Source organism: Oryctolagus cuniculus, chromosome 6 (assembly GCF_051225735.1).
Source record: "Oryctolagus cuniculus isolate XC-2025 breed Fujian yellow rabbit chromosome 6, ASM5122573v1, whole genome shotgun sequence".
In the NCBI taxonomy this organism is placed as follows: Eukaryota; Metazoa; Chordata; class Mammalia; order Lagomorpha; family Leporidae; genus Oryctolagus; species Oryctolagus cuniculus.
The window spans coordinates 22,872,578-22,889,333 of NC_142872.1; the positions used below are offsets into that span (position 1 = coordinate 22,872,578).

At 45.1% G+C, this 16,756-nt stretch overlaps 1 protein-coding gene across 8 annotated transcripts in view; it reads left to right on the forward strand.

Moving 5' to 3' along the window:
• Positions 1 to 14,469, forward strand: part of HSPA4 (heat shock protein family A (Hsp70) member 4) — a 45,874-nt gene extending 31,405 nt beyond the window's left edge. For 3 of the 8 annotated variants that reach the window (XM_051844196.3, XM_070076094.2, XM_051844200.3), the window contains 12 exons: positions 235 to 311; positions 1,542 to 1,693; positions 2,209 to 2,315; positions 2,632 to 2,765; positions 4,352 to 4,533; positions 5,425 to 5,526; positions 9,010 to 9,162; positions 9,960 to 10,085; positions 11,440 to 11,547; positions 12,839 to 12,958; positions 13,870 to 14,031; positions 14,228 to 14,469. In XM_051844196.3, the coding sequence (XP_051700156.1) occupies positions 235 to 311; positions 1,542 to 1,693; positions 2,209 to 2,315; positions 2,632 to 2,765; positions 4,352 to 4,533; positions 5,425 to 5,526; positions 9,010 to 9,162; positions 9,960 to 10,085; positions 11,440 to 11,547; positions 12,839 to 12,958; positions 13,870 to 14,031; positions 14,228 to 14,431 (1,627 nt within the window). In that variant the 3' untranslated portion in view covers positions 14,432 to 14,469. The remainder of the gene's footprint in view (positions 1 to 234; positions 312 to 1,541; positions 1,694 to 2,208; positions 2,316 to 2,631; positions 2,766 to 4,351; positions 4,534 to 5,424; positions 5,527 to 9,009; positions 9,163 to 9,959; positions 10,086 to 11,439; positions 11,548 to 12,838; positions 12,959 to 13,869; positions 14,032 to 14,227) is intronic. The other 5 variants (XM_051844198.3, XM_089335852.1, XM_070076095.2 and 2 more) reach the window with 3 other exon arrangements.
• The last annotated feature ends 2,287 nt before the right edge of the window (positions 14,470 to 16,756 follow it).

Sequence of the window (16,756 nt, forward strand, 5' to 3'; positions counted from 1 at the left end):
TCTTTGGATATATACCTACTCTGGAATTGGAGCACACGGGTAACTCTGGAACATTTTGAGAGATTGCTAAACTCTTCTCCAAAGTGGATCTGTCGGTCTCGTTGTACATTACCCAGTGATGTTCTCTGTATCCTTTCAACACTTCTTAATATTTGTTTTTTTAATTGTAGCCATCAATTCCACATAAAAGTGGGGTGTGATTTAACCTGTTTCTTTCTTTCTTTTTTTTAATAGAAGCAAATTTCTAGAGATGTGTGATGATCTCTTAGCTAGAGTGGAACCACCACTTCGTAGTGTTTTGGAACAAGCCAGTAAGTATTTTTGCAATTGAATTGTGTGCGTATCAGTTCTTTGGAAAATGTGACGATCTTTTCCCCCCAAGCAGTTAGGGCAGTTCTGTGGGATCTACTCAAGTGCTGAGTTAGGCTGCTTCTGTCTCTCCCTTCCTTTGGAGGACCCCTCCCCCACCCCACCCCATTTAGTTTGTTACTAAATGTCAGGGAGATTGAGTCAGTTTCTCTCAGAAACCCAGTTTTCACTCAGAGATGGCTGCAAGCTGCTTAATGATTCCATGGTGGTAAACGTTGTCTTTGCTGCGCTGACAGAGTAGTCTTAAGCCTTTCTGTCAGTGCATCCATCCTTAGCTGCATGAAAAGTACAGCATGTACTGACGTAATAGAACACGTGAATTTTGTCTTAGGCTGAAGTGTGGTAATTTGATTTAGTAATATATTATTACTAATTTTCCTAAAGCCTTTGTTAACAAAACATTTCCTTAGAGCTCACTGTTTTGTTGGTTGCTAAGTCTTTTAGAGTGTTGAGCTGTTCTGCCAGTTTGGCACAGGCTTAGCTCTTAAATCAGAATGGTGATGGGAGGTGGGCATGTTCTTTCCACACTGGGACAGCCCAGATCTTTAAATAGCCTACTCAGGAAGTTGTCAGTGTGTGCTAGGTAACTGTGATCAGGAAACCGGTGGTAGCAGAGACATGCTGTGGGTAGCAGCAGAGTTTGGGGTGTACCTTCTTTGCTCCCCATCCTCTTGTGGAGACTGTATTTTAAGCTGGACTGTGCTTATGCTCTGGATGTGGTGAGGGAATGGCTAGGGGGATTCAGAATCCCTCTTTTCCTTCCTCTGAGGCACGCCATTTCAGGGACAGTCTAGTATTTCAAGGCCCTCTTATTTCCCTCGGGTTGGCCTTCTCAGATGTTTGGTCTGTTGGTGTGAACAGTTCTTTCTGCGGAACTCCATCAGGTGTTCCAAGACTGTACAGACAGTGCAGGATGTTGAATATTGCTGGCCTGCTCCTCCCAAATCCTATGGTTGTTGGGCCACCCTCTCCCCATTATTTTGAGGATGAGAACAGTGGCTTGTTTCCCTATGCCTATGCTTGTGTGAGTGTGTTCATGTGAGTGTGTGTGTGTTGTGGACAAGTTCCATGTCTGAGCAGCTTCTTATGATACTACTCTTTTATTTCCTAATTAAAGTAAAATACCAATTTCAAGGTTCTTTAACAACAGATGTGTAATTGTTTTCCAACAGAGTTAAAGAAAGAAGATATTTACGCAGTGGAGATAGTTGGCGGTGCTACACGAATCCCTGCAGTGAAAGAGAAGATCAGTAAGTTTTTTGGTAAAGAACTTAGTACCACGCTAAATGCTGATGAAGCGGTCACTCGAGGCTGTGCATTGCAGGTGAGTCGTCTTTCTTCCTAGCTCATTGCAACCAAAAAAAAAAAAAAAAAAAAAAAGGCAGTGGTTCATGTGTCTCACTGATACCCCGAGGTTAGCACAAGGTAATTTCAAGGTGTAAGATTCTGAAACTTTAAAAAAAAAAATGGGTAGCAGAGATAATGTTAATAAAAGTAATCATACTCTTTTAATTAATTCACTAGAACATAGCTATCTTTAGGCTTTAAATGCCGGAATTTGGCATACATGAAGTAGCGTTGTACATCAGTCAGCTAAGGGCTGAAGGTTAATGGAAACATGATAAGAGATACTAGATTATATAGGTAATTTGACAAGTGATAAAAGTTTATGAAATGCTTGTTTGGACAGCATTAAATTATTGAAGTAAATGTTTATAAAGAAAACCATTGATGATCCTTGTTGAAATCAGTATTTGTGGATCAGTGTTTATCAGTATATGTGGTTACTTTATATTGTCTGTACTTGTCAAGTAGAATTTTTAAAAATTACTGTTTTAGTGTGCCATCTTGTCGCCTGCTTTCAAAGTCAAAGAGATTGCCATCACTGACGTAGTACCGTACCCCATCTCACTGAGATGGAATTCTCCAGCTGAAGAGGGGTCAAGGTAATGTGTTCATTGATCATTTTTAGACTTGAAGGTAATTTATTGTTAAGCCTAAATAACACAGTGTCCTTGGTTCCTCTTTAGATAAAGCTGTAACATTTTGTTGCAGCATGTAAGGCAATATATGTTCTCATTTATTTGTACCTTTGATCCTGATGCCGTCAGGGGCACCTCTTGTGTGCTGACTGAATGCATTCCTTTTTTAATGACTATAAAGACAGTTCTTGGGAACTCTTAGCATCTAGAAATAATGCTGTACAGAAGAGAGAAAGGGGAATACCCTGATTTTGTGTTTTTGTATTTTTCTACCGTGCAGTGACTGTGAAGTCTTTCCAAAAAATCATGCTGCTCCTTTCTCGAAAGTCCTCACTTTTTATAGAAAGGAGCCTTTCACTCTCGAGGCCTATTACAGCTCTCCTCAGGAGCTGCCCTACCCAGATCCTGCGATAGGTGAGTAAGGAGTGGGGCATTTAAAAATGAAACCGGAGGCTAACATCAACTTGAAGAATAAAAGTGGCAGAAAGAACAAGTGCAGCATTCTGAAATATGGATACTTGAGACACAGAACAAAATCTTCGAGCTTGTTGTCAGGCCCAGAACCAGCTTATTATTTCCTTGGCCCAGTTCTCTGGGCAGTGTTTTTCGGGTGATGCATGCTGGAATTCAGGCCTTTGTGTAAGGTGATGCTGGGTACTGTAAGGAGTTAGAGGCGTTTAGTTCTGATGCTCAGGTGCTGTAACAAGATAGACACAGAGCGTCATTCGTGAGACAGTATTAATGCACACTAGGTTTTGGAAACGTCTTGGCTTAGAGTCTTTATTAGACTCTGGGGGGATAGTGCAGTCTGAAAATTTTCTGAGAGAAAAATTACAATATCAAGACTTAGAATACATGGGTAAAGTCCTAAGAATATGCTGGGCTGGCATGGCTGCTGCCTATGATGCTGGCTTCCCATGTGGTTACCAGTTCAAGTACCGGCTGCTCCACTTCTGATCCAGCTCCCTGCTAATGGCCTGGGAAGGGGATAGGGGAATGACCCAAGTGTGTAGGCCCCTGCTGCCCATGTAGGAGAACATCTGAGTCCTAACTTGGGCCTGGCCCAGTCCTGAGCGTTGTGGCCACCTTTCGAGTGAGCCAGTGATGGAAGACTGATCTCTGTCTGTTGCTCTTTATCTGCGACTCTGACTTTCAAATAAAGTTTTTTGTTTTTTTTTTTTTAAATATGCTGAATCACATTTAGAAGCTATGGAAAGTTAACCCAGTCTTTTCTCTCATTTCTAATACAGGAATTAGGATGATGATACTTTGCAGAATTGTGAGAATAAAATAAATAAAAAGCGAAACCCTAGTGACAGGAACAATTTACTAGAAAAGGCAGTCTCTTGATAAATGATAGTAGTGTTTGTAGCAGAGAATACGACAAATCTGTGCCTTAGGAATTTTTTTTTTTAATATTTATTTTACTTATTTGAAGTGCAGAGTTAGAGAGAGGTAGACACAGAGGGAGGTCTTCCAACCTGCTGGTTCACTCCTCAAATGGCCGCAATAGCTGGAGCTGAGCCTGACCGAAGCCAAGAACCAGGAGCTTCTTCCAGGTCTCCCACATGGGTGCAGGGGCCCAAGGACTTGGGCCATCTTCTGCTGCTTTCCCAGGCCACAGCAGAGAGCTGGATTGACAGTGAAGCAGCTGGGATTCGAACCGGCGCCCATATGGGATGCCGGCACCACACTGCGCCACAGCGCCGGCTCCGTGTCTCAGGAATTTAACTGTTAGTAACATAAAAATGAAACAAGGGACTGGAACAAAGGAATAAATTAGGAATACTTTAGTCCTTAGTTGGGACAGAATATTAAGAATTTGGCTGCATGTGAAAGAGAAAGAAGAAATGTGATGATGTGGTGAGGTTCTGTGCGTGTTTGCTTATTTGAAGTGTTGTGTTAGTTATGGACATCACCTGGCCCTGTGGCCATGTGTTCATGTTTGAAGTCATGCTCTTAGGTTGTGTGTTCTTCTCTCTCGTCTCTCATGTCCCTAGCCCAGTTTTCAGTTCAGAAAGTCACTCCTCAATCTGATGGCTCCAGTTCGAAAGTGAAAGTGAAGGTTCGAGTAAATGTCCATGGCATTTTCAGTGTGTCCAGTGCCTCTCTAGTGGAAGTTCACAAGTCTGAGGAGAATGAAGAGCCGATGGAAACGGATCAGAATGCAAAGGAGGAGGAGGTAATCTGGCTGTTCGGGGCTGAGTGGTAATGGCCACGGGTGACCTCTCTAGAAATCCTAGCAAGTGGACTGGTGACGAGGGGGGAACGTTGTGACAGACCTGTGAGGGTGGGTTGGTGTGTGGCTCCCTTCCCCCATGTCAGTAAATGAACAGAAGAGTTTTACACAGAATTCGTGTAGAAATGGAACTTGGTTGGCTGCTGCCTTTGCTTGAGTTAACTTGATTCTTTGTCGTTCTGGAGGAGAATGCCCCGAGTCTCGGTTGTTTGTTTTCACAAGTGGAGTAGGTTGTCCACTCTGTGTTGGAATGGGCCCTGGGTGCTGTTGTCACTGAGCTTCAGCGGCGGTGCTTTGGGCGCTACCAGTGTTTGGGTCTTAGTGCTGAGATTCTGTTGCGATGGTTCGAGCTGGGGCCCAGGCGCTGGAGTCAGCGGTGGTGAAAGCTTCCCAGGTCGTTGTAGTGTGTTGCAGGAGCCGAGGCTCTCCACACGCCTCATTATCAGTGTCAGGCTTTGTGCTGTCCAGAGGCCTCCGTGTGTTCACCTCCCTGACCCATTGTTGAGGCTGAAAAGCAGCTGCTTGAAAACACGTAAGACATCCAGTCACGAGGAAGCTTGGAGAAACTCACACTTGCCCTGGTAGTTGTGTTTGCTAGAAGGTGTTGAATGATGTCACCTGTATACTATGAATACAGTTCCACAATCCCACTGTACAGACTGACCGGTCAGGGCACAGAGGGAAACTCCCGTGTTCCAGACAGCGGCTAGGTCTCCTGATACGGAGTGATTCGGCGGGAGTTCCACGCCCTGTAGCTCTCCGTGTGCTGTGAAGTCTGCTTAGCCTTTCAGTAGTGTTTCCTGGTTTCGGGATTTACTTTGACCTGTTTTCCAGAAGATGCAAGTGGACCAGGAGGAACCACATGTTGAGGAGCAGCAGCAGCAGACACCAGCAGAAAATAAGGCAGAGTCTGAAGAAATGGAGGTACGCGGCGTGGTAGGTGGGGGTTCAGTGTGGTGCTGGCTGGGGGGCTGTGTTTTTGAATTAGGGATTCTTGATTTTTTGGAAAAATTTTTGGCAGATTTTATAGTACGTTTGGAAAGTGCTTTACATTGCCTTCCAAACCCGAGTTTAACTAGGCCTTTGATCGGTTCATGCTGATTTCTTTCTGAATGGCTATTAGTAGTGATCAGTGTATTTAGGATTTATTCTTTACTGGTAAAATAACGAGACTTAAAACTTTTGTGCTCATTTTTCAACTTTGTGACCCATGTCTTTTTAGTGAAACATTATTTTAAATAATGTGTTTAAATACATTGTGAGTAGTGTATTTCAGAATGGATATGTAACATGTTTGAATTTTTTTTTTTTTTTTTTAAGATTTATTTATTTGAAAGGTAGAGTTACACAGAAGTGGGTGGCGGGAATCTTCAAGAGAAAGAGAGATCTCTTCCATCTCCTGGTTCACTCCCCAGATGGCCACAATGGCTGGGGCTGGGCCAAACCAAAACCAGGAGCCAAGAGCTTCTTGCAGGTAGCCTATGTGAGTGTAGGGGCCCAAGTACTTGGGCCATCCTCCACTGCTTTACCAGGCACATTATCAGGGAGCTGGATGGGAAGTGGAGTACCAAGTACTCGAACTGGCTGTGATATGGGATGCTGGCACCACAGCCCACAGCTTAAACCGCTGTGCCTCTGTACTGGCCCCAACAACTTACTCTTTAATTTCAAGTTTTCATGTTTAATTGGCTCTTAACATTGAGAAGAACACCTTTCCTTTCAAGTTATGAAATTGTGATGTGCAGTCTTACCTTCTGGACTCTTTAGAATTTCTAATTGTGATTTTTAAAGAAAGTTTGAGCCTTAAGGTGGCTTAAGTCTGTCAGCCATTTTCATATCACTTAAATTCCTTTAGATACATAAGCAATAGTGAAGAATAAAAAAGACAGAGGAAATGATACTCCTAGATGGTTCAGGTGGCTGAGGTGTTTTCCAAGCTGGGAGACCCTGTGTGTGGTTGGGCAGGATGGGAGCAGCAGCAGGAGTAGCAGTTGTCGTCCTGTGTGTGTTGACAGTGGTGAGGGAGGAGTGTGCCGTGGGAAGTTTCTCAGGGGTTGTTGCCTAGGCTTCCATGGCGTACATGGCTCAGGAGCCATAGTTCTTTTCACAGTATTGTTTTTAAGGGAAATGAAATACAAATGACACATAAATTTCAGTAGCTGAGTTATTTGGATGGGAAGTAGGGAAATGACATTATAGGCTTGCATCATATCTTAGAGGGAACTGAATTCCAAAAGACTTAATAGTTAGAAGTTACAAAAGCCGAAAGCTTGAAGTAAAATTTTTTAAAAAATGATTTATTTATTTGAAAGAGAGAGAGGGGCAGAGACAGGGGTCTTCCATCCACTGGTTGCTCCCTAGATGATCGCAGTGGCTGGCCGTGGCCCTGAGCCAGGCTGAAGCCAGGAGCCAGGAACTTCATCTGGGTCTCCCACGTGGTAGCAGGGGCCCAAGCACTTTTGCCGTCTTCCACTGCCTTCCAGGCACATTAGCAGGGAACTGGATTGGAAGTGGAGCAGCCAGGACTGGTACCTACATGGGTTGCCAGCGTCACAGGTAGTAGCTCTGCCTGCTATGCCAGAACACTGGCCCTTTGAATGCTTTTCTTTTCTTTCTTTCTTTCTGTTTTAAAGATTTATTTTATTTATTTGAAAGAATTATGGAGAGAGGTAGAGACAGAGAGAGTGGTCTTCCATCCGCAGATGGCCGCAACAGCTGGAGCTGAGCCGATCTGAAGCCAGGAGTCAGGAGCTTCCTCCAGGTCTCCCATGTGGGTGCAGGGGCCCAAGGACTTGGGCCATCCTCTACTGCTTTCCCAGGCCATAGCAGAGAGCTGGATTGGAAGAGGAGCAGCCAGGACTAGAAGTGGCACCCATATGGGATGCCGGTGCTTCAGGCCAGGGTTTTTTTTTTTTTTTTTTTTTTTTTTTTTTTTTTTTTTTTTTAAAGATTTATTTATTTATTTGAAAGTCAGAGTTAGAGGAGAGGCAGAGAGAAAGAGAGAGAGAGAGGTCCTCCATCCTGTGGTTCACTCCTCAAATGACCTACAACGGCCAGAGCTGAGCTGATCCAAAGCCAGGAGCCAGGAGCTTCTTCCGAGTCTCCCATGCAGGTGCAGGGGCCCAAGGACTTGGAACATTATTCACTGCTTTCCCAGGCCATAGCAGAGCTGGATCGAAAGTGGAGCAGCCAGGTCTCGAAATAGTGCCCATATGGGATGCTGGCACTTCAGGCCAGGGTTTTAACCTGTTGCGCCACAGTGCCAGCCCTTGAATGCCTTTCTAATCTGTGGATGGGAAAAGTTTGAAAGAGCAAAAGCAATAAAAGTAATCACTAAGAAGAAATTAGTTACATTTGATGATATGTATTTGTATGAACAAGTAATAAAAAATAAGAAACATCTAGACGAATCAAGCGTTTATGGAAAGAAGTCTCTAAAATCCTAAGAAAACAATGGGTAAAATATGACTGGGTAATTAATTTGAAGAGGTAGTAAGTATGGTTTGTAAGTGTGAGAGAAACGGGGTTGATCCAAAAACAGTGTGATGAAGTTAATTGAATTCCTGTTCGTGGACAATGTGCAAGGCAGTGGATTCTCACTCTTTGTGAGAGTGTAAGTAAATACAGACATCCTAGAATTCACATTGAGAATACATTACTGATTTATCTGTACTCTGTTTGTAACCTTCTCTCCATCAGTTTCTATGCATGTCTGTATCTTTAGGTAAAAGCAGAAGGAAAATTTTAAGTAGTGATTATATGTTGATTGTGGGGTTGTTACTTATGTGTATGTGTGTGTGTGTGTGTATCTTTTAATTTATTTTAAATTGTGGTAAAATGCACCTAACATAAAAATTGCTGTCATGATTGTAAGTATACAGTAATACTAAGTAAATACATCTTGTGGTGCAGCTGATGTTCAGAGCTGTTTGATTTTGTGAAGTTGAAGCCATACCCACTAATCAGACTCCATTCCCTGTTTCCCTTTGTCTCTTGTCAACCACCATCTGTGTCCATCTCTGAATTTGAATTCTTGAGATATACCTCAAGTATACATATTCCTTTATTTTCCAGGTACTATGATAGCCCTAAGTTATTTAGACTGTCAAAGAACAAACTAGTAACGCAAAGTAGCTTTTGAGGTGTGACCGTTTTGAAATTTAAGAAGGTCTCTGTATGTGTGTGGTGTGGGCCTGTCCACAAAATCAGTTTGTTGAACTTCAGAATTAGCTGAGGACAGTCTTCAGATTCACCTTGGTTGGATAACTTTGAGAACGGAAAGGAATTAGGGAAGAAAGATTCTCTGTCTTGATAGATTAGTATGTAAGAGGAAATTACTTGTTTTCCTTAAGTCTGATGAATTTACTCTGTCTGACTTCAGACCTCTGAATGTATGTGTTTTTAATGACTTCTCTTCAGACTTCTCAAGCTGGATCAAAAGACAAAAAGATGGACCAACCACCTCAAGCCAAGAAGGCGAAAGTGAAGACGAGTACCGTGGACCTGCCTATCGAGAACCAGCTGTTGTGGCAGATAGACAGAGAGATGCTCAACCTGTACATTGAAAACGAGGTTGCTATTGAAAGTCTCTTCTGTGAGCTAACTGATGTGACCCCCAGGTTCAGACAGTGTCTGTTGACCTTTACGCGTTTTTGGTTGTTTAGACTTTGAGAAAGTGTTCAGGTTTGTGGGTGCTGCTGAGGTGAAGTTCAAGTAATAGTGCCCACAGTCTGAGTTCTCGTGGGTGGTGCTGCTAGGATGGCTGGCATGGTAAAAGCTCTCTCGTGAGCACCCTCGTTCGGGGGAGCTGGTGTTCCTTTTAGTGTGTGTGTGTCCGCTTGCTGGAGATGGGTGTTACGTCACAGAAGTCGATCGGTAGGAGAAATCACAGCATGAATGGCAATGCTTGCTTACTGGGGTGTTTGCCTGTTGCCAGTCATGGTATGAAAAGATAATTTTGTTACAGTGCACGCTGCGAGGTCGGGGACCCTGGACCTTAGAGTAGTTTGGCTCTGCAGGATCATTTACGTCTACATAGTATGAATAAACAATGTTTCTTGGTATTCCTTAATAATAATAGAGCACAGTGTATTTGATGAAATTTTCAGGCATATGTAAAGTCCCCTACAGCAGAGAGAAAAACAGTCTCTTCATGTACCTGTGCTAAACTGTTTTTCTTATTTTTGCTTTAGTATCTGAGCCTGCCCATAAAATTAATTTGTTGAGCTTCAGAATTGGCTGAGGACAGTCATCAGGTCCCCTTGGTTGAGTAACTTGGAGAACTGAAGGAGACCCTGAAAGAGAGATTCTCTGCTTGAGAGTTACTAGTATTTAAGAGGACATCATCGTTACCCTTGTTCTGCTCTCAGGGCAAGATGATCATGCAGGATAAGCTGGAGAAGGAGAGGAATGATGCCAAGAATGCCGTGGAAGAGTACGTCTATGAAATGAGGGACAAACTCAGTGGTGAATATGAGAAGTTTGTGAGTGAAGATGTAAGTGTCCCCGAGGGCCTTGCTTCCGTGTGTCTTCCTGGCACGTCGGTGCAGGTGCTAGAAGGGGAGTGCGCGTCTGCGTAGAGTCGCAGGGTCAGCTTTCCCAGAGGGGAGGGGCACGGGGTACAGGCCGAGTCCCTAACCCTGGAATCTGAAACCTGGAGCCCCTTGACACGATGCTCGAAGGTTGCAGATTGGGGGCGCATTTTGGATTTCTACATTTGGGGACGTTTAACTGGCGGTGTACATGCAGATATTTCAAAATCCGAAAAGCTTCAGAATCTGAAACTTCTGGTCCCAGGCATTTTGGATAAGGGACACTCAGCCTGTGTGTAATTTTATCTTGAATTCCTTGTGTGGTGTGTGCTGGCCAGAGGCTAGTCAGTGTCTGCATCAATTTCATGTCCTAGCTTTTGACACATTTGGATGCTGTTATTTACCTGGAGTTTTTCTTCAAGTCCACTCATCTTTTTTTTATGTTTATCACAATTGCATATAAGTGCAGGTTATTTTTTTTTTTTTTAAGATTTACTTATGTATTTGAAAGACAGGGTTAGATCTTCTGTCTGCTGATTCAGTCCTCAGATGGCTTCAACTGCGAGGGCTGCAGTGATCCAAAGCAAGGGGCCTCTTTTAGGTCTCCCACATGGGCTGGCTGTCACTGCTTATTGGGGTGTGTTAGCAGGGAGCTGGACTGGAGGAGGAGTAGCTGGGACTCAGCCAGCACCCATATGGGATGCCAGCGCCACAGGTGGAGGCTTCAGTGCAGGTTTTTTTTTTTTTTTTTTTTAAAGATTTATTTTGTTTGAAAGAGTTAAGGAGAGAGACGTAGAGACAGAGAGACAAAGAGAGAGGTCTTCCATCTGCTGGTTCACTCCCCAAATGGCTGCAACAGCTGGAGCTGAGCTTATCTGAAGCCAAGAGCCAGGAGCTTCATGTCTCCCACATGGGTGCAGGGGCTCAAAGATTTGAGACATCCTCCCCTCCTTTCCCAGGCGCATTAGCGGGGAGGTGGATTGGAAGTATGGAGCAGCTGGGACTCGAAGTGATGCCCATATGGGATGCCAGTGCTGTAGGCTAGGGCTTTAATCAGCTACGACACAGCGGTGGCCTCCTCAGTGCAATTTTTGATGAAATTTTCAGGCATATGTAAAGTCCCGTACAGCAGAGAGAAAAACAGTATAATCCCCTGTGCCTACCATACCAGGAGACATCTGCTGGTCTGTCTGCTGTGTCCTCCCCTCCATCCCCCCCGCCACTATTTTAGGTCAAATCTGAGGTACATCACTGTACCTGTGACTACACTGGTCTTGTCACCCATCTTTTAATGACCTGATTACAATTCTTTATTTAGGATCGTAACAGTTTTACCTTGAAGCTAGAAGATACTGAAAATTGGTTGTATGAGGATGGTGAAGACCAGCCAAAGCAAGTCTATGTTGATAAACTGGCTGAATTAAAAGTAAGTGACCTTTGTGGAGAGGGTGCTGTGTGACCACTGTAACTGTGGTTAGAGCTTCCGAAGAGAGTACCTTGAAATAGGAAAGAAGTCTCGTGTTAAGAATGGTGTTTGAAAACTTAGATACCCTTGATGACTTGAAAAGCTTGTTATTATTCTCAATATCAGTAAAAAAATAAATAAAAAAAGAATTGTGAAAATTTAGACTTGCAGTGTTTGTGATATCAAGGACTAGAAAGACTGGCAGCAAGATGCAGGTACTGTGTGTGTAGTTTGGATCCTCAGTAAAAACAGAGCACCTGCTTTTGTAGTTAAAGAATATGGTGGTTAAACGTAGAGTTAAAAATAGAGTCCTGTCAAGGTGGGACCTGTGTTTAGAAGCAGATACAAGTGCACAGGATGAAGCTGTCACACAGTCCTGTAGATTCACTCTGGGTTCCTTGGTGCCTGTGCACCAAGGCCTCTCTGACCACCTGCTTAGGTGGGATTGCTCTGGGACAGCGTGCGGGTTCACATCACTCCTGGGCGGCCCCCCGAGGTCCAGCGCATTGTGTGAGACATCGTCCGTGCAAGTAGAGGGACTGATGGCTTCAGCTGTCGTCTGGTGTTTGCCTTCTGTCCTTCCCGTCCCAGTCGGTAGAAGCAGGTCCCTCATGTTCACAGTGCGCATTTCCAGGAAGAGAGAACCCCATGCGTACCACATCACATGAGGGCACGCCTGCTGTCCCCATAGTGTACAGTTTTCAGCTGTTTGTTTCACAGGTGATTATTTTTCTTAGTTGATTGACTCTGGGCCCAGATAAGATCCACACATTTTTGTCAGTCAGTCTCTTCAATCTGTGATCTGTGTCCATAGTTTTCCCATTGAAGAACCTGGCTCAGTTAGGCAGAACGGGTATTCTCTGAGCAGTGCTGTTTTCCTGTCCATGGTGGTATCCAACATTATCTGGTTGATTGATGGGTACCTCTAGAAGCTTCATCACATTCAGAATTTAAATTGTTTTTAAGTGAAATATTAAAAAATATCATTTTGGCCGGTATACTTGGTGTTTGGTGGTGATCTGTTAGTAGGCACCTAGTTTATGGTTTTTCCCCACTGCGTGTTGAGGGTTAGGGCTTAGGTGACAAACTGAAATGGTTCCACATGAATCATGGGCTGGAGAAACATGCTTGGCTTTGTACATACAGCACATGGAAAGGGGATGTGCCGTAATCCATGCTCAGCCTTAGTAGAGACACTGTGCCTCTGATAGTGTAAGACGCATGAAGAATTTCCGTTTTCTCTTCTGTTAAGAATCTAGGTCAACCTATTAAGATACGGTTCCAGGAATCTGAAGAAAGACCAAAATTATTTGAAGAACTAGGGAAACAGATTCAACAGTATATGAAAGTAATCAGCTCTTTCAAAAACAAGGTATCTGTTTTTTTATTTTCCTCACGTTGGTAGAGTTGAATTTTGAGGGATTTATGTAGCAGTTTTGTAGACTTACGAAGAGCCATACAATCTGCTGTTCATCTTCGACAGACAGTCTGGAAGTGAGCAGTGTTGCTCAGTCTTCTTCCCTTGCTAGGAAATGCCATCTGTGTTCATCCTAACATGCTCTGTCCTAGTCTTAGAACATTTTAGGCCTGTGATTCAGTTGTTACACAGATGTAAGACTCTGAGAGAGTAAACTCGTTTTTGAGCATTGTCAGAGAAGTATTCCAGATAGGTGTGGTTTCATGGACTCCACACATCGCATATGAAGTAGGTGGGATTGTCAGCACTGATAGGTAACTTCTCAGCACTTTAAGCTTCACCTTCTTCGTGCAACAAAGTTGCTAACGTGGGAGAGCTGTGATTCAGCCTTAAGTCCACTCCAAAGCTTGGGTTTTAAGCACTCCACTGTGTGCTGGACTCCAGGTTCTTGACACGTTGTCACCCAAGAAACTGAGAGTGATAAAGAAAACTTGATTTTTCATGAAACTTTTTAATCTTAAAAGTCCTCCTCTTAGAAATGTTGTCATTACTGTTTTTGCTCGGATCTAGTGTCCTTACACTTTAGCTTTCATATCTAATGAGGTGTAGGTGTTTTTCATTGTGAAATTGTCTTCATAAGAGTTCATATAAAACATGCACTTGTTTATACTTTTGAAACTTTAAATGCCCCATTATGTAGTCTTAGTTTTCAGATTTTTCTGAGTGTTTTCTGAGTTGGGGTGGTTTTCTCTCTTGAGCGTGTAGTTAGCCTGCATAACGTGAAGGTGAGTGCCCCGTGTCCTGGGGGATAGTGACGGTTGGTGGTGAGGGGGTGGGCCCTCCCTGGACGCTGTCTCGTGCTGCAGGAGGACCAGTATGAGCACCTGGACGCTGCCGACATGGGGAAGGTGGAGAAGAGCACCAACGAGGCCGTGGAGTGGATGAATAACAAGCTGAACCTGCAGAACAAGCAGAGCCTGACCCTGGACCCGGTTGTGAAGGCCAGAGAGATCGAAGCTAAAATCAAGGTGATTAGGACGGGAAATATGTCATAGTCTTTCCTTCTTAGCATCAGTAGTTTCCAAGTGACGTTTAGGAGGAGCTTCAGTGTTGGAACATAGCTTCTGGTTTGGGGTTGGGTGGGAGATGCTGAAGCTGGACTTAGCATACTGTTTAACATTTGTTAATTTTTAAGAAACTACAATTTTCTCTTACCATTTGTAGGAGCTGACGAGTTTCTGTAGCCCTATAATTTCAAAGCCTAAACCCAAAGTGGAACCTCCGAAAGAGGAGCAAAAAAATGCGGAGCAGAATGGACCAGTGGATGGACAAGGAGACAACCCCGGCCCTCAGGCTGCTGAGCCGGGCACAGACGGAGCCGTGCCTTCCGATTCAGACAAGAAGCTTCCCGAGATGGACATTGATTGATTGCAACACTTGTTTATATTAAAACAGACTGTTATAAAGCTTTAAGTTGTCAACTTTGTTCTGAACATCAACTAGAGCAAGTGAATACTGGAGATTTCTTAGTTCTTAGGGGATTCCGGGGGAGGGGGTAGAGGTAATGTATGGAGCAGTTGACTTCTAAATAGTTAGATACAGACAGTGAGTGCATTGTATCTTCTTCATATTTAGAAGCCCAGTGAGTCTACCTGCGCTTACGCTTTATTCATTCTGTGTTGAATCCTGCTTCTCGGGCGCGAATTCGGGAAGTGGAGCTGCGGCGGAGGCTGTGCCTAGCTGTTGAGCAGCCTGTCGTGACAGCCGGCCCGCAGAGCCGGATTGTGCTTTCAGAGTAGTTGTGGAGGCCGCCACAAAGGCTCCCCGCCTGGGTGGGGGTGGGGGTGGGGTCTCCCCCTGCCTCTGAGGGCTGGAGCAGAGCGGCAGAGGTGTGCTCTCACCGTCACAGCTCACCTCCAACCCCGCTCCCACTCCCACCCCTCCCCCCCCACCCAAAGCAAGAGCTCCCATTCGCAATGCCTTGTGGTGCTCTTGGGAAAGTCGACCCCCTCCCCCGGAGCAGTTGGTTGACTGATGCTCCGAGACCTGGAGCCTCTGCCTGAGTGTTCACCGTGCCCCTGTGCCCCAGCGGCAAGGGGCCCTCCTTTAAGGTTCGGCACGTGTAGGTGTGCGTGCTGTCGGCACAGCACAGTGCCATGCGGTTGATTGTTTCTCATCGTGGCCTGTTGGTTCAGGTGGGAGAGGTTCTGTGTGTATCTGAGGCACATCTTGAACTCCTAGGATGAGAGTTGAATATGTTTTCAGCTCACTCAACAATCGCTTAACTTGTTAAGTGTTCGTAAGCAGCTAACAGATCATGCAGACATCTGCACTGCATTGTACCGGATGAGTCTGAAGTTAGTGTTAAAGCAGTGTGCTGCCCGCGCGGTAGAACACGTCCGTCTGCAGCCAGTCCGCGCACCCCAGCAGTCTGCCTGCCCTTGGGGGCAGTATTCGTAGAATGAGGCGTTTTGGAAACTCCAGGGAAGCCTGAGTTAAAGGCCAGAGCTGGTACCTGCCTTACAGACTTGTCACAAGCTGTGTTGGTTTTGCTTTGGATCTTTGTAATAACGGCTATTCCATATAACAGAGCATGTCTCTGTTGATTTTGGCCTCTGTTAGAAATAAGATTGTATCTTGCATAGTTACAGTTTCTGTCTCTGTCCACATAGAAATGTTTCTGAGTGTTAGAAGCCCTCAAGTTCTGAACGGCCGCCTAGGAGGAAGGCAGGAGTGCTCTCGCGGTGGTGTGCAGGCGTGCATGGGAGCCCCGCGGCCGGGCCTGGGCCCCCCCACCTGTCAGGCTTCAGTAGCGCCGTTGGCCTGGTTGCCGAGGCAGGTGGCACTGCTTTGACATGCTGGCTGCAGGATTAAGCCAACTCTTAGGCTACTGACTCAGTCCTTAATGGCCATTTCTTCTAAATGAATTTGTGTGCGCGTGTGGGGGAGGGCTTGGGTGTTGGGATGGGGTGACTTTGAAGTTTAAGATGAGAAATACGATGCTACGGTCTGCTTGCTGTCTGTTTAGACAGGCTTTCAGAGCAGCTGGATTTGCAGGGGTGCGGGCCGCTGGGTGGTAACTGACTGGTGTGCAGAAGAGCATCTGTCCAGATCGCGTTATCCAAATTGGTTTGTGCAAACTCCAGGTCACGTTCTTACACTAAGGAGAACATGGCAGTAAACATGAGACAAGTTTAGGAAAAACTAATAAAAGAAACCTGTCTTACACTCAGAGGAGTGGTTTCCTTCATTTTGTGATGAAGGCTGCTGGGTGTGAGGGTGAGTGTGTGTGAGTGTGTGCAGTGAAAGCTGCTCAGCTCGGGCTGGCGCTGTGGCATAGCGAGTGGGGCCGCCACCTACAGCGCCAGCATCCTATGTGGGCATCAGTTCAAGTTCGGGCTGCTCCACTTCCGATCCAGCTCTCTGCTATGGCCTGGGAAAGCAGTAGAAGATGGCCCAAGTCCTTGGGCCTTGCACCCATGTGGGAGACCCCTTGAACCCATGTGGGAAGCTCCTGGGTTCAGCTTGGCACAGCTCCAGCTGTTGCAGCCACTTAGGGAGTGAACCAGCACGTGGAATACTATCCCCACCCCTCACCCCGCCACTCTGCCTTTTAAATAAATATTTTACCCCCCCAAAAAACAACAACAACAACAACAACAACCACCTCTACTAGGAACAGTGTGAAGCCCTGCCCTTGGGTGGGTAGATCCTGTGGAATCTTGAAGTTCAGTGCTGGGGCATGACCTAGAG